This window comes from Prionailurus viverrinus, chromosome B4 (assembly GCF_022837055.1).
Source record: "Prionailurus viverrinus isolate Anna chromosome B4, UM_Priviv_1.0, whole genome shotgun sequence".
Classification (NCBI taxonomy): domain Eukaryota; kingdom Metazoa; phylum Chordata; class Mammalia; order Carnivora; family Felidae; genus Prionailurus; species Prionailurus viverrinus.
Window position 1 is genome coordinate 65,012,480 of NC_062567.1, and position 21,362 is coordinate 65,033,841.

At 36.6% G+C, this 21,362-nt stretch overlaps 1 protein-coding gene across 2 annotated transcripts in view; it reads left to right on the forward strand.

Moving 5' to 3' along the window:
- The window catches only part of LRRK2 (leucine rich repeat kinase 2), a 138,925-nt gene that overhangs the window by 36,773 nt on the left and 80,790 nt on the right, over positions 1-21,362 (forward strand). For both annotated transcript variants that reach the window (XM_047866488.1, XM_047866489.1), the window contains 6 exons: positions 4,854-4,998; positions 5,555-5,694; positions 10,129-10,257; positions 10,333-10,503; positions 15,835-16,093; positions 19,549-19,737. In XM_047866488.1, coding sequence (XP_047722444.1) covers positions 4,854-4,998; positions 5,555-5,694; positions 10,129-10,257; positions 10,333-10,503; positions 15,835-16,093; positions 19,549-19,737 — 1,033 coding nt within the window. The remainder of the gene's footprint in view (positions 1-4,853; positions 4,999-5,554; positions 5,695-10,128; positions 10,258-10,332; positions 10,504-15,834; positions 16,094-19,548; positions 19,738-21,362) is intronic.

Genomic DNA, 21,362 nt, shown 5'->3' on the forward strand with positions numbered 1-21,362 from the left:
GAGGGAGACGGGGGCAGAGGATCCGAAGCAGGCTTTGCACTGACAGCAGAGAGCCCAGTGTGGGGCTGGAACCCATGAACCAGGAGATCATGACCTGAGCTGAAGTTGGACACTTAACCGACTAAGCCACCCAGGCACCCTGGAAAGTATTTATTAAAGTGAATTTATGTTTGGATATATATAAAACTCCAGTAACATTCAGACTGAAGTTCAAATCTTTTGTTCAAATGCTTTATATTTGAACTCTTGAAAAAACAGTTTGGTTGGGTGTAAAATATTGGGGTTTATTTTCTTTAAAAACTTGTAGGCATTTCACTGTCTTTTAGTGCTGAATGTTTCAGGGGAAAAGTCTAAAACCAGCTTGATTTTTTTTTTTCTCACTTTAAAATGAGTGATATTTTCACCTGGATACCAAAGGATTCTTTTTCTTGAAATCCAGATATTTTATTATGTTGTATCTTTTTTTTTTTATTTAATTTTTTTTTTAACGTTTATTTATTTTTGAGACAGAGAGAGACAGAGCATGAATGGGGGAGGGTCAGAGAGAGAGGGAGACACAGAATCCGAAGCAGGCTCCAGGCTCTGAGCTGTCAGCACAGAGCACAGAGCCCGATGCAGGGCTCGAACTCACAGACCATGAGATCATGACCTGAGCCGAAGTCGGACGCTTAACCGACTGAGCTACCCAGGCGTCGCTATTATGTTGTATCTTTTTTTTTTTTTTAATTTTTTTTTCAACGTTTATTTATTTTTGGGACAGAGAGAGACAGAGAGAGACAGAGCATGAACGGGGGAGGGGCAGAGAGAGAGGGAGACACAGAATCGGAAACAGGCTCCAGGCTCTGAGCCATCAGCCCAGAGCCTGACGCGGGGCTCGAACTCCCGGACCGCGAGATCGTGACCTGGCTGAAGTCGGACGCTTAACCGACTGCGCCACCCAGGCGCCCCTGTTGTATCTTAATTTTAGTCCTGGACTACGGTGTCTTCTTGTTAGCTATACATTCCATATTTTTATTTTTTCTGGGAAGTTTTCTTGAATTGCAGTTGACGTAGCTGACAGCTAGGAAAGAGACTATTTTTGAACCAGGTGACTTGAGCTGGCTAGTTAGCTCATTGAGGAAACCATTTTAATTATTTATGTATTTTCTGAAAAACTTGGAAAATTGTGGGGCATAGGCAATAAGATGTTTCTGTTTAACATCTCTATGTGTCCTTCCACTGGCATTTCCCAACATTTCATTCGGATAACATTGCTAAGTATAAACTAGTAAACTGATTTTAATTTCCATTTGAACAGCAATACATTATATCACTATTTTCAAGACAGAATATTTGATAACTGAAAGAAAAGACTACTGTAGGCTTGTAAATACAAATATATACATGTAACATACTTTTATAAGTTTATTTGGTTGGGGGGGAGAGGGCGAGAGAGAGAGGGAGAGAGAGAGAATCCCAAGCAGGCTCTGGGCTGACAGTGTGGGGCTTGGTCTCACGAACTGTGACATCATGACCTGAGCTGAAATCAAGAGTTGGGAGCCTAACTGACTGAGCCACCCAGGTGCCCCTGTATAAATATTTTCAGATTTATGAATTGGTCAGAAGTCAAATACCACTATTTTAAATTATCCAACAGTTTATCTGCGCTCCATCGTATGTAGTAATGTGAAGCTGTCATTCTCTTTGCATGGACCAATCACAGGTTTCCTGATGTAAGGGAGTCGTTAGTCATCATCCAACTGTACCTGAAATAAATAGTTCAAGATTAGAGGAGTTTAAGGTAGCAGAACCAATAGTTGAGTAGAAACTTGTTAGAGGGATGGTATTAAGAACAAATATGTATGCTTTATAAATATCTTTTTGATTTAATTTTTAGCGTAAAAAAATAAGCCTATGATGCATTTTGAGGTTAGGACTGGCTACCTGATTTGTGGGGCCCAGAACAAAATGAAAATGCAGGACTCCTTGCTTAAAAACTAAGAATTTCAAGACGGTGGTAGCAGAGCATTATACCGAGTGTGGGGCCCTTGGAAGCACAGAGAACTATGGCTGCGCAGGTGCGTACGCAGGAGGCTGGCCCTGCCTAGGAAGTAGGAATGGTGGTACTATTCGTCACACAGAAAGTTCAGACAGTCTACAATCTAACATTTTCCTTTTTCTGTTTTCCTGATAAGTTAATAAACTTTTAGCTTTGAACATCCGAGTTTCAGATACTAGCGTCAAGCATAGAGTAATGTGGGCTTAGAGCTTAAGAGACTTTAAACTTGTGCTCTGAGTTATCTGCTTAAAGGATTCCGAGTCTCAATTTTTTTCATCAATGGCATAGGGCTAATAATGGTGTTTCTACATTATAGGGTTATTGTGAGGATTACATGGGTTAATATATAAGAAGTGCTTAAAAGGATCTCTGGCACATAGCGAGTACTGCATAGATTTTGGTATTATTGTTGTGGTTGTCGCTATTGTTGTTACGGTGACATGAACCATGTTAGTGTACGAAGTCCCATCCATAAATAGAAGGGTTTTAAGAAAAGAACTTTGGACAAAGTTTGACATTGAAAGAAGAGATTGTAAAGGAGATGGGCAAATGAATGGTTTTAAAGTTTGAGAATAATTAGGGGTGTACCATGTCATGGAAATTAAGGGAGGAAAAAGCAGCAGTTTGGTTGTTAAAGGACTTTTTTCTTTGAATGGTTTTAATTCAGAGTGGTAAGGACAGAAGTCTGATTATATGAAATTAAGGGGTAGGGAGAATGTGGAGACAGTGGGCGTAGATGTTTCTATTAATAAGTTTAGAAATGGAGGAGAAATGGTAGCTTGATGGAATGGAAGACCAATTAAGGGACATTCTGTCTCCTGTTAGAAGTTTTTCATCTATGAGGAGGGTGGTTAGCCCAAGGCCTGAACCGTGGCCATCACTCAGGGTTTGTTGCACAGAAAGTGAGTCATCTCATTTCATCCTCATAACAACCCTCGATTTTTAGGATCAGTTTAAGGTGAGGAGGCAGAGACACATGAGCCATCCCTCCAGCTTCACTTTGAACTACTTTGAATTTCTTTTCATTTCTTGAATAATACCTTCTGAGTAAATACCACTTCTGAGTAAATGTTATTTCATTAATTTTTAATGGAACTATTAAGTGAAAAGAGGCAGAATTTAAACCTAAATTTAACTGGCTCCAAATTGCTACTCAGAGAGTTGGTAAGATGGAAACAATGACAGGAAAAGAGTATGAAGTGGGGCAAGGATATGAGTCTGTTGTTGAAATGATAGATGAACTGATGTCCGAGCTGAGCAATTAGGGTGGAAGAGAGAGGCACAGGATGACAAAATGATGCTTCTCCTCATACCCTATGAAGAAAAAAAGATGCTGAATAAGGACAATTGAGAGGCATTGGAGGACTAGATTGGAAAGGAATGAAAGTCTGTTCGTTGACAGTATGGAAGTGAGAAAGGTTGGAGGGTAGATGGTTTTGGTTGAAAAAGCTGTAACAGAGCTTGAGATCTGACTTGAAGCTCTCAGCTCCGTGGTGTATACCCACAGTAGTGCCAATCACACATTTGGAGTAGAGATACCATGAAACCAGTGTCTGTGTAAACAAAAGTGCTGTGAAGGATAGCATTGTAATTTTTGAAAGGAAAGCTATTAGGTGGGCATTCATATCATGGAAAACATTATGGAAAAGCAGAGATGGCCCATCCCATATAAGAGTTAGCTATATGCCACGGGCTTTTTTTTTTTTTTTTTCAACGTTTATTTATTTTTGGGACAGAGAGAGACAGAGCATGAACGGGGGAGGGGCAGAGAGAGAGGGAGACACAGAATCGGAAACAGGCTCCAGGCTCTGAGCCATCAGCCCAGAGCCTGACGTGGGGCTCGAACTCACGGACCGGGAGATCGTGACCTGGCTGAAGTCGGACGCTTAACCGACTGCGCCACCCAGGCGCCCCGAGCCACGGGCTTTTAAGAGAGAAGGTGTAACTGTGATTGTCCATGGTTGGGAAGTGTATTGACTGTTTCTTCTTAGTTGATAAGTAGGATAGTTTGGAAAAAGAAGTGGCCTGTATTAGGATACCTGTAAATGATGTCAAATCATCTGGAAGAGTTGAGATTAAAAAGTTGGAAGAGGTAGCGATTAACCTCCTGTGCTTTCTTTTCTTTTTCTTCTTCCCCTTTTTCTTTTTTTTGTTGTTTTTTTTTTTGTTTTTTGTTTTTGTTTTTGTTTTTAGCTCCTGAGTTTTTAAGGGAGACACATTTATATTAAAGTCCTAGACCTGACACATACTAGCTTTGTGATTTGAGCTCTTCATGTTCCCATATCTTTGAAATTTGGTGAATCTATCACATGAGGCTGTTGAGGGGTAATAAATGAGACATGACATATAAAACACTTAAAGAGTAGATTCTCGATTAGTATTTTCTGTAGGTGAGTGTCAGCATTGCATTTTACTGGCTAATACACAGTATACAGGCGAAGGGCTCCAACATCCCTGATTTGGTCTCATCTCAGCAATGTACAATCTGTGTGACTTTAGGAATATGCAACCTCTCTAACCCCCAGTAAACTCATCTGCTATTGGGAGTGATATTAGTATGGACTTTAGATTCGTGTGAAAAGAAAATGCATGTAAAGTACTAAGCATGCTGTGTGGCACAGAAGAGGTACTCAGTATTAAAATGGTAGCTCTTATCCTTAATCATAATTAAAAAGTAATTAGTAATGTAAGGCAAAATCAAAGGTAATAATCTTTATTTGGACTAGTTTGTATTTTGTCAGTCTGTAGCTGGCTTTAACTGAAGTATTAATAATTCATTTTAAATAGCAAATATCAATTGTCCTTTTGATTTCAGTTCATTGGAAATCCTGGGATTCAGAAATGTGGATTGAAAGTAATTTCTTCCTTAGCACATTTTCCTGATGCATTACAAGTATTATCCCTGGAAGGTGCTATTGATTCGGTACTTCACACACTTCAGATGTATCCAGATGACCAAGGTTGGTACCATTTGAAGTCAGGATTTAGGATAGATTTTTTAATGGTTTTATTTATTTATTTTTGAGAGAGAGAGACAGAGAGACAGACAGAGAGAGAGACACAGAATCCAAAGCAGGCTCCAGGATTCAAGCTGTCAGCACAGAGCCCGATGCAGGGCTCGAACCCATGGACCACAAGGTCATGACCTGAGCTGAAGTTGGATGCTTAACCGACTGAGCCACCCAGGCACTCTTAGGATAGATTTTTTTTAATGTTTATTTATTTTGGAACGGCAGGGAGGGGCGAGCGGGTGAGGGGCAGAGAGCATCCCAAGCAGGCTCCCTGCTGTCAGTGCAGAGTCAGTGCAGAGCCTTATGCAGGGTTCGGTCTTGTGGGTGAGATCATGACCTGAGCCAAAATCAACAGTTGGATGCTTAACTGACTGAGCCAGGCACCCCAGGATTAGGATAGATTTTGTATAAGCCTTTAGCTATTGGCTGGGTGTCTTCAAATTTTTTCTTTAGTTTTGAGATTTAAAACCACTAATTTTATTATTTTTTTCTTTTATTTTTCTAGAAATTCAATGTCTGGGTTTAGGTCTTATAGGATGCTTGATTACAAAGAAGAATTTATGCATAGGAACTGGGCATCTGCTGGCAAAAATTCTGGTTTCCAGTTTACAACGATTTAAGGATATGGCTGAAGTACAGATTAAAGTATGTGCATTATCTTGAAAGGAATTTGGGATCTTGTGAAGATTTCTCTTTCAGAGCAGCTGGTACAATTCCCACTTTGCATTAATGGAGATAGTCTAGTTAATTGAAACCTATTTATCATTTTGTAGTATTTTAATTATAGGTGAAGAGAATTGGATTGAATTGCAGAGATCCTGTGATTCATTATTAAATCTCTAAAATCAGCATATTTATTTGCCATTTGTCTTTTTCATGAAAGGGCAGAGAATGTGCTAGAGAAAGTCTAGCCAGCTGAGCTTTACTTGTTTAGATTTTAGGTAAATAGAAGTTATAATTTTTCAAGGTTTGTCATTCTCAATGTTTTATTATGGGATGCTTACCTCTAGTAGTTTTTCTCCTTGATATTTTTTTTTCTTGCAGTAAAATATTTTAAGTATTTTTCATCAAACAACATTTCACATGTGATATATAATAAGTGTTCCTTATTAAGAATGAAAGATGTTGGCTTAGGGGAGATTAAGAAAGAAATTGGCTCAGATTTTTTTCCTATCACATATTTATTTATTTTTATCGAAATATAATTGACATACAATATCCTATTTTTTTGTTAATGTTTATTTATTTTTGAGAGAGAGAGAGATCATGACCTGAGCCGAAGTCAGGTGCTCAACTGACTGAGCCACCCAGGCGCCCTGACATACATTATCCTATTAATTTTGCATAGTGATTTGATATTTTTATGTATTACAAAATGATCTCCAATTTAAATGTAGTTACCATTTATCATCATATAAAGTTACTACAAAATTATTGACTATATTCACCATGCTATATGTTATATCCCCATGACTTATTTATTTTATTACTGGAAGTGTGTACCTCTTAATCCCCTTGACCTGTTTCACCTGCCCCCAACCCCTCCCCACTATGATACTGACAGTTTTTCCCTTTTGTCTATGAGTCTTTTTCTGTTTTGCATTTTTTGTTCATTTGTTTTGGTTTTTAGATTCCATGTATAAGTGAAATCATATGGTATTAGTCTTTCTCTGTTTGACTTGTTCCACTTAGCATAATACCCTCTAGGTCCATCTATGTTGTTGTAAATGGCAAGATTTCATTCCTTTTATGTTTGAGTAGTGTTCAATTTTGTGTATATGTGTGTACCCCATCTTCTTTATCGATACATTTGTCCATCAATGGACACTTAGGTTCTCATATTGGCTATTATAAATAATGCAGAAATGAACATAGGGATGCATATCTCTTTGAATTGATGTTTTTATTTTCTTCGGGTAAATACCCAAGAGTAGAATTGCTGGGTCATATGATATGGGTATCTTTAATATTTTGAGGAACCTCCCTACTGTTCTCTATAGTGGCCACCCTAATTTACATTCTCGTCAACAGTGTACAAGGGTTCACATTTCTCTGCATATTTAACAACATTTTATTTTTTGTCTTTTTGATAATAGCCAATCTGATAGGTTTGAGGTGATATCTCATTATAGTTTTGATTTGTGTTTCCCTGATAATTAGTGATGTTGTGCAGATCAGCATCAACAGACATTGACCACATGTCTGTCTTCTTTGAAAAGATGTCTATTCAAGTCCTCTGCTCATGTTTTAATTGGGTTGTTTGTCTTTTTGGTTTTGAGTTCTATAAGTTCTTTATATATTTTGGACATTAACCCCATATTGGATGTATGATTTACGCATATCTTCTCCCATTCATTAGATTATATTTTCATTTTGTTGATGGCTTTCCTAGCTGTGCAGAAGCTGTTTGGTTTGATGCAATCTCATTTGTTTATTATAGCTTTTGTTGCCCTTCCCTGAAGAGTATGGTCCAAGAAAAATATTGCTAAAGCTGATGTCAAAGAGTTTACTGCTTGTGTTTTATGGTTTCAGGTCTTGCATTCAAGTCTTTAATCTATATTGAATTCATTTTGTATGTGGTGTAAGATAGTGATCCAGTTTCATTCTTTTGCATGTAAGCTGGTCCAGTTTTCCCAACACCATTTATTGAAGAGACTGTCTTTTCCCCTTTGTGTGTTATTGGTTAATTAATTAATCATATATACATGGGTTTATTTCTGGGCTCTCTGTTGTATATTATTGACCTATGTGTCTGCTTTCATGCCAGTACCATACTGTTTTGATTACTATAGCTTTGTAGTATAGTTTGAAGTCAGGGAGTGTGATACCTTCAACTTAATTTTTCTATCTCAAGACTGCTTTGGCTATTCAAGGTCTTCTGTGGTTCTATACAAATTTTAGAGTTCTTTGTTCTAGTTCTGTGAAAAATGCCATTGGTATTTTCATGGGGAATGCATTAAAGATGTAGATTGCTTAGGCCAGTATGGATATTTTGACAGTATCGATTATCCCATTCTATGAGTATGGGGTATCTTTCCATTTATTTGTGTTTACTTCAATTTCTTTCATCAGTGTTTTATAGTTTTCAGTGCAAAGGTCTTTCATCTTTTTGGTTAAATTTATTTTTAAGTGTCTTATTCTTTTTGATATAAATATAAATAGGATTCATTTCTTAATTACTCTTTCTGATAACTCATAATTAGTGTCTAGACATATAATCAATTTGTGTATTTTAATTTGTGTTCTACAACTTTACTGAATTCATTTATTAGTTCTAATGGTTTTCTGGTGGTGTCTTTAGGGTTTTCTATGTATAATATCAAATGATCTGCAAGTAATGACAGCTTAAATTCTTCCTTTCTAACTTGGATGCCTTTTATTTCTTTTTCTTGTCTAATTGTGGTGACTAGGATTTTTAATACTATGTTGAATAAAAGTGGTGAAAGTGGGCATCCTTGTCCTGATCTTAGAGGAAAAGCTTTCAGCTTTTCACCATTGAGTATGATGTTAGCTGTGGGTTTGCCATATATAGCTTTTATTATGTTGAGGTAGGTTCCTTCCATATCCACTTTGCTTTGAGTTAAAAAAAATTTTTTTTAATGTTAGCAAAACAAGTAGTCTCTTTAAGAGTTTCTGCTTTGTTTTTGTTTTTTTTTGTTTGTTCGTTTGTTTTGTTTTGTTTTGGTAATGGAATTTGCAGCTTTCATAAACCACACTCAACAAATGTTTTCATAAATGGCAGAATTGACCAGGAATAAAAAAAAAATCCAGGCTATAACCTTGTCGCAGACATTACTAGTAAATGAGATAATGTATGTAAAGTTTTTAATTATAAAGTGCTGAACGTGCAGCATTCTTAGATTAAAAACAACAATGTGCTATATAAATCTGATTTTTATAATGTGCCTCAGGCAAGGATGACTAAAGCCAAGCCAGAACTGATTAAAAGTAATCCTAGAAAAAAGAGATAAATCTGTACAGCTATAGAGCTCTCAGTTTACTCAGTATTAATACATAAAGGTGTAAATGTTAGGATCTCTGTAGTAGAGGTTTTCAACTATTGACCAATCGGCTAAATTTGGCCTGTCAACATATTTTATTTGGTCAGTTCAGTGTTTATAAGTTTTTATTTTGAATTATGTGCCTTCTGCACATTTGTATTACTTGCTTTTCTGGTGCATTTATTTGAATTTGCAGGGACCTCTAGTCTAGTGGTGGGTGGACCACATGTCCCTCAGACCTGCAAAAATTAAGACTACTTCTCTTATCAAATGTTAGTATTTGTCAAAATTCAGCATCTTAAAACCACAAAATAGTAACTATTAGACAATTTCATTAATATATTATATTGAAAGATAATAAAAATTTTTTAGGTTAAATTGATCTTTGATGAGTTTACCCAAGCTAAATAATAGTAAATTCCAAAGCTCATTCTTTCCTGAAACTCTCTCATGTGTGGAGAGCCCAGACAACTCTTAGGAATATGCTTGAGGTGGTTCTGAAAAGTAATGATGCGACTGACTAGTTCTTTATAAATAATTTGCTACAGAGGTGTAAACCTCAGACTGCCTTTAGAGCTTTTCTCAACTATATTCAACATGAATGAAATCTAGGAGCTCATATTCATCTTTTGCAGCTGAAATTTCACAAGAAGGCACCAAAATGTTAGCGAAATGCTAGGCTATCTAGAGAACCTAATCTGTAGTCTTGTAATAAGAAATACACTTTGCTGGCTGATTTGGGTATGTTGCTCTGCTGATTCAGCTCTTCTAATATTAATTAATATCTTGCTTTCATCCTGTGAGTATGGCTTATTTTTAATTCATTAGGGATTTTTTCTGCCTTGCTAGACAATGGCTTGTTAGCTTGCATTTTATTCTCTGTGTGCCTGCTCTATTTCTTAGTAATGAGAGAGCAAGGTTTGCTTATGGGAATGTTCCAAGATTTATAGCTTTTAAGTACAAACCCAATAAATATTATCTAGTTAGTTATCACATACAAATTATCTGTTTTATACTATTTATTTTTTATTCTTTTGGCCCAGAATTGCTTATGTTATTATTTTGGTCCCACTTTCAGGGATTTCAGACAATCTTAACAATACTGGAATTGTCAGTGTCTTTTTCCAACCTGCTGGTGCATCATTCCTTTGATTCGGTGATATTCCATCAGATGTCTTCCAGTATCATGGAACAAAAGGATCAACAGGTACAGTGTTTCTCACCTGTATGCTAACTGTTAATGGATTTATCTCACTCTAATCCTCGTTTCCATTCTTTTCAGTTTCTAAACCTTTGTTGCAAGTGCTTTGCAAAATTAGCTATGGACGATGAGTTAAAAAGCGTGATGTTAGAGAAAGCATGTGATCAGAATAACAGTATCATGGTTGAATGCTTGCTTCTATTGGGAGCAGACGCCAATCGAACAAAGGAGGCAACTTCTTTAATTTGTCAGGTAAATATTCAAGGCCTAACTTTGGTCTTTCTCTGTTATTTGACTCTACCATTGTACAGCTCTTGCTTACATCCTGTTATTCTTTACTACAGAATTCACCAGTTTATTTCACAATTGCTTGTGATTTGTAGTAGGAATTTAGATTCACAGAATTTCAGAGGTAATAGGGTCCTTTAGGCATATCCGGTATAATCCTTCATTTTTTTTTTAAATTTTTTATTATTTTTTTTAACGTTTATTTATTTTTGAGACAGAGAGAGACAGAGCATGAACGGGGGAGGGTCAGAGAGAGAGAGAGGGAGACACAGAATCTGAAACAGGCTCCAGACTCTGAGCCATCAGCCCAGAGCCCGATGCGGGGCTCGAACTCACAGACCGTGAGATCATGACCTGAGCCGAAGTCGGCCGCTTAACCGACTGAGCCACCCAGGCCCCCCAATATAATCCTTCATTTTACTTGTTTACTTACCTTGTTATATTGTTAATAACTTTCCAAATGTGTCTCCTACAATGTATCTCTGTCCAAATTCTTTTCCAGGCACACTCCATACAACATATGGTTCGGTTTGGTAATCTTTCAACCGTTTTCTCTCTGTTTCCAGTTTCTCTGATAGCAAATTCTCTCCTCAGTTGTACTGCATGTGGCCATGCAGGCGGTTACTACACCCCTTTGGGGATACTGTTCACGTTGGCATCCCCTGCCATTGACCACCCCCTTGGTTGTGTAGCACTGTGGTCCTGCCTTCCTTCCCTCCCTTCACTCATGCACTGGGCAAGCACCTCTATCTAAATGTTCTACTTTACCTTCAAAATCCAACCCAAATGCTCTTTCCTCAGTAAAGCCCTGCCGGCACCCCTGACCTCCATACAAAATAAAAGATTTACTTCTTTTGAGTCCATGACAATATATGTGATATACACAATATATCTTTTATATTTTGTTAGTTGTATGAAAGTGGAAATGTACAGTGTTCATCTTCATGTCATTTAGAATAACTAACTCATTGCTTTACATACAGTGTGAATTTAGTAAGTATTTATTAAAGTGCATTACATGTTATTTCAGGGTTGTCATTGCATAAATTTCAGTTTATAATAGCATTTGGGTAGCACCATGTATATTTTCTAGAAATTAATAATATTTCTAACAAAGCAATTATGCAGTGATTTAATGCACATTATTAAATAACCAACAGAGTACTGTATTTTCCAGTAATTTACTTTAAAAGCCTTACTTTATTTAATTTCCCACTTGCCTATAGATTCAATTCAATTTGTCAACTGTAAATTAAGTTAGTACTAATTAGTACTCTACATAAAAAGGAACTGAACCTGTAACTTATTTTCATGCACAATTAATGTGTACATTAAGACCAAATAAATAATCAAATTACTTACATTTAGTCAAATTTCATTTAAGAAATCCACCTTAAAAATAATTGCTTCTCTATTATTAAAAGTAATTAAATTATTTCCCTCAATAATATAATACATTTTTATTGTGTATCTTTTGTGTGATCTGCACATCTTTGCACTAATATTACTGGAATATGCCAAGGAACTGAAAAGGAATTTCCCCTTCAAATTTTTTTTTTAGGGAAATAGCATACCCAAAGCACCCGAGTGTAATAATTTTAAATCTCTGACAGGAAATGCTTCCTGCTCTTCTCTCAATTTACCTAAATCTTTGTATAGGAGCTTTTTATTTTATTCTTCTTCTTGCATTCTTTTGGATTTAAGCACTTATTTATATATTTTTAAGCAAAATCAGATCTTTGCATCCATGGGTATGTTAAATTTAAAGAATTTATCATACTTGTCAGAGATTATTTGCCTCTAAAAAATATTGATTAAATTTTGTGGATAGATTGAACATACATTATTTTAGATACTAGTGTAAAATGAGGTAATCACTATCTTTGTACCAATGCTGTTTAATTAAGGACTATTTGGAGCAAAGATGGAGTTAATCTTGTTAGGCTTTCTGAGGAGAATCTAATGATGCAATATACATGATTCATATAGAAGAATATGGAAGTCTGATACTGGGCATGAAAATACATGGATAGAGATCCAAAGATGAAAACCATCAGATCATGGTAGGAAGAACAACTGTGATGAACTCTGAATAAAAGTAATAACAAACTGTTGTGGTATTCATTACCACCTGGGCACTGCTCTGAGTCCTTTACACAATTTAACCCTTGCAACAACCTTAGAAGTGGGGTCTAGTATTATTCCCATTTTACAGGGAAGGAATTGAGGCACAGAGAGGTTAAGTAACTTGCCTAAGGACACTCTCCTGGTAAGTAGTGGAAAGTCGGCTTCCCAAATGCATGCTTTAATCTCGTCTATACCATAGATTCTTGGTAGTGGTGGTGATAGGGAGGGGAGTAGGGAGAGTTGCTCACTGATTCTCAAAGGCTAGTCTAAAATATTTGGTTTTGATCATGGGCTGCATTATTGATAAATTTGAAGATGAGAGAGAAGATTGCAAAAGATAGTAAATTATACAGTTTTTAAAAGTTTATTTATTTTGGGAGAGAGACAGAGCATGAGCAGGGAGACAGAGGATCCCATGCAAGCTCCAAGCTGTCAGCACAGAGCCTGACATGGGGCTTAAACTCATGAACCACAAGATCATGACCTGAGCTGAAACCAAGAGTTGGATACTCAACCAACTTGTCTTTTGTCTGATACGCTCTCTTATACATCTCTGGCTTCATCCCCATGTACCTAAAGTCAGCTGGGATCTTTTGGGCCCTCAAGGAAAATACTCTTTAAAAGTGTGTTGAGCAATTTCTAGGTGGAGGGCACAGTACTAGATAAGTAGTAAAGAATATACAAGGGTTTTTCTGTTTCTGGATGGATTCTTTCCAAGTGTGTATTGGGAAAGGAGACAGGATAAAATGTAAATCATTTTAATATGAGGTAGGCAGTAAGTGCCAATTTAGACATAAAAAATTTGCTAGGCCACAGAGAGGGCATTTGTGATTGAGTTTTTTGGCCCCTCTGTCCCTCCGTCTTCCTTCCTCCCACTCCTTTTAAATTTCCTGGGGCACCTGGGTGGCTCAGTCGGTTAAGCGTCCGACTTCAGCTCAGGTCACGATCTCGCGGTCCGTGAGTTCGAGCCCTGTGTTGGGCTCTGGGCTGATGGCTCAGAGCCTGGAGCCTGCTTCCGATTCTGTGTCTCCCTCTCTCTCTGCCCCTCCCCCGTTCATGCTCTGTCTCTCTCTGTCTCAAAAATAAACATTAAAAAAAAATTAAAAAAAAATAAATTTCCTGTGGGCTTTTAAATAGGATATTAGTGATTTGTTAGTTAAATGAAAGATATTTCCTAGGCATTGTACTAGGCTATGGAGGTACAAATTGAATTGCAATAGCATCCAAGCCTTTCATTCTAGTTTTAAAACTGATAGGCGTTTTTGGTTTAGTGTGCTACGTGCTATGTGTAAGCAAATGGGACAGGAGTCTGGAGGAGGAAGAGTGTGTGTGGCTTGGGAGCTTAGTAGCAAGGGCTTACCGTACAAGAGATTATGAAGCTGTTCCTTCAAGAATGAACATCTTTTGGGGTGCCTGAGTGGCTCAGTGAGTTGAGCGTCCACGTCTTGATTTTGGCTCAGGTAATGATCCCTGGGTCATGGGATTGAGCCCTGCATTGGGCTCTGCACTGAGCCTGGAGCCTCTTTTCTTCTTCTTCTCTCCCACTCACGCTGTCTCTCTCTCTCTCTTTCTCTCTCTCTCTCTCTCTCAAAAAAAAAAAAAAGGAATGAACATCTTTTTGCTGGATGCAGAGTAGAATTAGATATTTAGGGCAGTAGAAATAGTATAAATGAAGGTAATGAAGTTTTAGAAAAACCTCATGTTGTGTTTGGGGGAATGTCTTAGAGCAGAGGGATTTAGAAGATTTCCGGGCAGTGACCTGCTCCTATCTAAAGTAGAAAGGTATTATAGTGGCTCTGGGGAGAATGGGTTGAAGGTAGGTAACCTGGAGACTAGTGGGCATTGAGTTGGTGCCATGAAACCACAGAATGATCCCCTCAAATCTCTTGAACATACACTAATTCTAGAGAATTCAGGAATTTTCCCCAGTCTCCTTCCCCTCACCTGGTACCTTAGATCTTAGGGTCTTGGCTTGAAAAGAAAGAAAAGAAAGGAGAAAAGAAAAAAAGAAGAGAAAAGAAAAAAGAAAAGAAAAAAAATTAATCCTTAATTATGGGCAGTGAAAGGAGCACAGGCTTGACTTGAAATCCAAGTCTCTTGTTGATTACCTCTAATAGGTTTGGAAAAATCACATACTTTTTCTAAATATTCATCTGTAAAATGGGGATAATAATTTTTATGACATAGACTTTTTTTTTAATGTTTATATTGAGAGAGAGACAGAGCAGAGAGAGAGGGAGACACAGAATCTGAAGCAGGATCCAGGCTGAGCTGTGAGCACAGAGTCCAAAATGGGGCTCAAACCCATGAACCGTGAGATCATGACCTGAGCCGAAGTCAGATGCTAAACTGACTGAGCCACCCGGCGCCCCTGACAAAGGGTTTTTAATAAGGATTACAAATCAAGTGTATACAGAATTTAGCACAGTTCCTGACATACAATATTTCTATTATCTATTACTTTGATCTTCTTGTTAGCAGACCATCATTCCTTCACCTTTTAGAAGCTGCTTCTGTGTAGGCCAGTATGCTGTAGGTTGCTAAGCCTTCCCTCTGCTTACTGTGGTCACTGTAGTTTTTGTAGCATCCAGCATGCAAACCTACCTTGAGCACATGCTCTGAAAACAGTATTCAGGGGAAGGTAGAAAACAGATAAGAAATTTCTTTGTGGAAATTCAGGGTCTTGTGCTGGAAAGCCAGAAGCCTTTGTATGTGGCATTTACAAGTTTTATGATGTTCATATTCTCGTTTAGATATTCTATATCATGAATGAAGGCAGGGCAGTAGCCTTTACTGTGTATGGTACTAGTTTCCCAGATGTCTTACAAGGAGCAGACGGAATCCCAGAAGGTGTAAGCAATGTGTATCATTGGTGAGGCCTCAGCTTTCTTAAGTCAGGTGTTAAGAGCTTTTTCTCCATATGATGGTGCCTTTTTCATAATACCTGACTCATGTGGCAGATTATTTGGCTTCTGCTACTCTGATATTTGTGGTGCTAACCTTATTGTATTTTCCTAATCTATTTCAAGGATGAGTTTTGCCTTATTTTATTTTATTTCTGTCTAAATGAGGGTGTAGAGAAAAATCACACCAAATTCAATTTACATGTCTACCAAAAGGAAGACATACAGGCTTTTAATATGGTCACCTTCTTTTTTCCTTTAATAGGTATGTGAGAAAGCAAGCAGTCCCAAATTGGTGGAACTGTTACTGAATGGTGGTTCCCGTGAACAGGATGTCCGGAAAGCTCTGACAATAAGCATTGGAAAAGGTGACAGCCAGATTATCAGCTTACTCTTACGGAGACTCGCCCTGGATCTGGCCAATAATAGCATTTGCCTTGGAGGATTTTGTATAGGAAAAATCGAACCTTCATGGCTTGGTCCTTTGTTTCCAGATAGGACATCTAATTTAAGAAAAGAAACAAGTGAGTATTAGCAGGACGATTTTGTCCAAGTCTGGTTTTTATTAGTATTTAAAAAAAATTTTTTTTAACGTTTATTTATTTTTGAGACAGAAAGAGAGAGCATGAATGGGGGAGGGTCAGAGAGAGAGGGAGACACAGAACCTGAAACAGGCTCCAGTCTCTGAGCTGTCAGCACAGAGCCCGATGCGGGACTCGAACTCACGGACAGTGAGATGACCTGAGCCGAAGTTGGACCCTCAACCGACTGAGCCACCCAGGCGCCCCTATTAGTATTTTTTTTTAAGTCACTAATATTTTCATTAGGTTTATTTCAATTTGGTACAACTTAAGCCAAAATATTGTGAAGGTTTGGGTATCTTTTTTTTGTTGTTGTTGTTGATATCTTTTTTTTTTTTTTGGTTATGAAATGCTTGAAAGCGATATTGTATTTAATTCTTCGTTTCCTAGCAAATGTTTTATAAAGATAGAGTGGGACAGTGGGATGTTTCTGAGCAGTTGCTTTTTAAAGAAACATATATTTTTTTATTATAAAACTAATCCATGCTCATTTTAAGAATAGGAAAACACATAAAAACTATAAGAAAGAAAATGACTATTTTGTCCCTTATCAATGTAGATTTTCTTACCAGATTTTTTATATGCTTACATATACATATGCATTAAAATGTATATGCAGAAACTTATACACATATATACTTTGAAAAAAAATTTTACATTTATTTATTTTTGAGAGACAGAAAGAGACAGAGTACAAGTGGGGGAGGGGCAGAGAGAGGAGGAGACACAGAATCCAAAGCAGGCTGCAGGCTCTGAGCTGTCAGCACAGAGCTTGACGCGGTGCTCGAACTCATCAACCATGAGATCATGACCTGGGCTGAAGTTGGACGTTTAACTGAGCCACCCAGGTGCCTCATTCATATATACTTTGCATCTTCATATTAACATATTTAGTTTTCAGTTTTTCAATATTTCAGCTAAAAAGGTATTTTCTTGAAATTTTTGAGTTAATATATGTTTTGTACATATTAAATAAATTAATGACAAGTTAGCATCATCCTCTGTTAAGATTTCTGTTATCTCAGATGTCAGTCACTCACGCTAAATGTGTTCTTAAAGTTTGAGCTCCCTATTTCCCTCTGTTAACTTAACTTCCATGCCTGCTTCCTTCCCTACAGTGATCTTCACCTTAAGTACTCTCTTGTTAACAACATGTTAGCTTTCCTGTCATTTTTCTGGTGCATTTACCTGGCAATATCCTATTCCTGTTCAGTCCAGTGGTCTGCTTTTTCCCTTCCCTTCACCAAGGTTGCTGAAAATGCTGCTGGAAGAAAGTATCCATCCATGCTTATTAGTGCCTCTACAAATTCCAGGTTTCCAACATTCTGGTGGGCCCTAGAAGATCCAGTCAGGCTAATTTCCCTAAGTTTCTCTCCTTTTTTTTTTTTTTTTTTTTTTTTTAAAGTAGGCTTCATGTCCAGTGTAGAGCCCAACACGAGGCTTGAACTCATGACCTTGAGATCAAGACCTGAGCTGATATCAAGGGTCAGATGCTTAACTGACTGAGCCACCCAGGCTCTCCTTCCCTCGGTTTCTAAAATGTGTCATAAAATGTGTCTAAATGTGTCATGTGTCTTCCAGTGTTAATGTAGCTACCTGCCTGCTTACCTTCTGTCCACTTGTCTGTCTCTTCATTTCTATTTTTTTTTTTTTTGCTTCAGCCCCAAATCACTTTTTAGAAGAAAACATTCCTGCCCATATGAAATCTGTGTGGAAGATCATCCTCCATATTCCTGTAGCACCTTGTTTCTTACGTGTAGTAGCATTTATTACATTATATAATTGTATTTTTTCTTTTTATGATCTACCTTTTGGTAGATTATATGCATCATGAAGTCAATGTCATTTTTTTCCAGTGTTGTAACTTTAGCATCTAACTAGTACTTTGCACATAGTAGGGCTAATTAAATATTCATAATATTGGCAAAAATAAGAAATTGGTAATTGTGTGGATAAACATAAGTGGAAATAGGCATTTCACACATTATTGATATAAATTCAAATTATCCTCTTTTGAGGACAATCTGGCAATATCCATTAATATTTTAAATGCACATCCATGCTTTTTTGACCAGCTACATACTGATAGGAATCCATGATGCAGGGGTGCAGGGGTGCACAATAAAATATTGTTTATAATACCCAGAGATTAGGGGAAAAATTCTAAGTATCCTTCAAAAGGAAGTATTTGAATCAATCATGGGACATTCATGCAGTGGAATGCTTTGCAATCATTGGAGAAAAAACCATCTAACAAATCCAAATGGTCAGATAGAGAGTGCATTATTAAGTAAAAAAATAATAAAAATAAAGACGCACAGAGCAGTGTTTTTAGTATACTGATGTTGGTGAGATATGGTAGTCATAAATGTTTGAATATGAAAAGACTCTGTCACAAGAAAAACCCCAGAAATGTATTACTTGATTTCCCTCTGGGGACTTTGGAAACTAATGAAATATGATTAGATCCCATGTTCTATCACTTCAGTCTCCCGCCAGCAACCTGTTTACTTAAATCTCTGATTTCTGATGGACACTGGAGAGGGAAGAAGGGAGATTTCCTATCCACTGTATTCTCTTTGTTCTACATGAAGTTTTTTACCTTTGATAAGTCTCACCTAATTAAAAAAATACAGTCATGTCATTTGATTGATTGGAGGGTATGACCATAATTATATTAGCGGTTCATCTGAGTAAAGAACATTTTGAATTCATAGCTTCAAAACATTTTTCAGGTACTACTTGACTGAGTCTCATACACGTCAGTCATGTGAGCTATGGAAGTAATATTTGAAGAGATTTTCCAGGCTGTACATAACACAATGAGAGTTCTGCCAACTAATTTCTTCATAACAAAGCATAATATAAGATGTAATAAAATAGGATGTTAACTTTTGAATTTCACCAAATTTCCCAGTAGAATGAATCACTTAGCAAATAGTTTATAAAAAAGTAACTATATCATTTATTGAGCATCTTCTGTGTTCTAAGCATTGTGCTAAATAAACATTTTATTTTCACCATTTCCTTTAATCTTTTCCATAATCCTACATTGTCATCTCCATTTCCCAAGTGAGGAAACTAACACTCAGAGAGCTTATGTAACTTGCAAGTGCTGTTACTGTTATTTGAGCACAGGTCTGTGTGGCTTCAAAGCCCAGGCTCTTTCCCGGGTCAAGTTCGTGTCATAAATATTCAGTTTTGTCACTTCCACCAAAGCTTTGAGTAAATTTTTATGATTTCTAAAAAATTTAAATTCACTGCCTGCTTTTTATGCAATATCATGGTTACAAAGTGACTTTGGAAAGAAGAATAAAAATTTCTCTGGAAAGAACTTTGGTATGATTTGTGTTTATGTTTGTTGATTTATAACTTGCTGGTGTATCTTTTTATTGTAGATATAGGATCCACCCTAGCAAGAATGGTGCTCAGATATCAGATGAAAAGCGTTGTGGAAGAAGGAGCAGCCTCAGGCAGCGATGGGAATTTTCCTGAAGAAGTTCTTGATAAAGTTGATGAATGGACCTTCATTCCAGACTCTTGTGTAGACAGTGTGTTTGGTCACAGTGACGACCTGGATAGTGAAGGTATGTATTCCAAAGAAATATTCCCTTTATGTTTTAAAAAATTTATGCGCTGGTGTTGAACGATAGAAACTGAGACAAGAATCTGATTTAATTCGTTTGTAAAACTTGAGGAAACGTGTTCATCATTGGAAATAGTTAATGCTCACTAATTCCAGTTAAGGCAATGACTCAAGAAAATGTATCTGCACTTCCAAAGTATTAGAATATTAACCATGATCAGTTAATTGTGACTAATGTAGTGAAAACACTGAATCAGGCTAGAATTGGATTCCATGTTTCATCATTGACAAGGTCCTTTTGTGGGTTTGTATGCTCCTCACCCTTACTGAAGATAGTGTTGCAAATCTTCTAGCATTAGAAAAAATGTATGTAAAATGTCTGGGAGAGTGCTTGCCAAATAGGAAATGCTTCATTAAAAAATTTTTACCTTTAGAGGAAATAAAGTAATTTTAATATTTTAATAACTCTCCTGAAATAACTTAAAATAATTGACATGGCAATATATTTAATGACAGTAACTAGGGTGGACATATTTAACATTATGCAATTTGGTAAAAATGGGGTGTAGTGCTTTTTTATTAACAGTATGATTGAAAACTTTGGGTGACCCATAAAGGTATTTGAGAAGGCAAACAGTAAGAGTTCTCCCCAAATCTCAAAATCTCTGGCCCACATGTTTTCTTTTTTGGCCCAAGTATTTTTTAAAACCAACTTTATTTATATATAATTAATATGAAATAAAATGCACCCATTTTAAGTGTGTGTTTTCATGGGTTTTGAAAGATTTGTACATCCATGCAGTCATCACCACTATTAAATTATGCAACATTTCCATCATCTATAAAAGTTCCTTTTATGCCTTTTCACAAATCCCCCAATCCTTGGTCCCTGCAACTACTGATCTTTTTGTCGCTATAGATTAAATTAGTATTTTCTTAAGTTTTATATGAATAGGATGATACAGTATGTTCTCTTTTATGTCTTGTTGTTTTCCAAAGTAGTTACACCATGTACACTTCCTTCAGCAATATGAACTCTCTAGTTGCTGTACATCTTTGTCATACTATACTGCTTGATATCATCAGGCACTTTAATTTTAGCCGTTCTAGTGAAGGTGTAGTCCTAACTCATTTGGGCTTAATTTTCATTCCCTGATGACTATAGATATTGAGAATATTTTCATGTTTTTATTGACAATTCACATTTGTTTTTGCAAAGTATCTTTTCAGAACTTTTGCTGACTTTTAGTTGGGTTGTTGTCTTACTATTGTATTATAAGAGTTCTTTATGTCATAAAGAGTTCTTCATATTTAGGTAGAATTCCTTTGACAATATATAAATTGCAAATATTTTCTCCCTGTCATAGTTTGTCTTTCATTTTATTAATGTTATTTTTTAAAGAGCATAGATTTTAAATTTAGATAAAGTACAGGTTTTGAGTTTTTTCTTTTATGGTTTGTGTTTTTTATTCCTTTTAAGAAATATTTCCTATCCCAAATTTTTGACTATTTTTCCCGTGTTTCCTCATAGAAGTGTTAAAACCTTAGCTTTTACATTTAGTCTATAATCCATTTTAAGTAATTTTTATGTATGTCACTGAAGGATTGACAGTACTTTTTTTTACA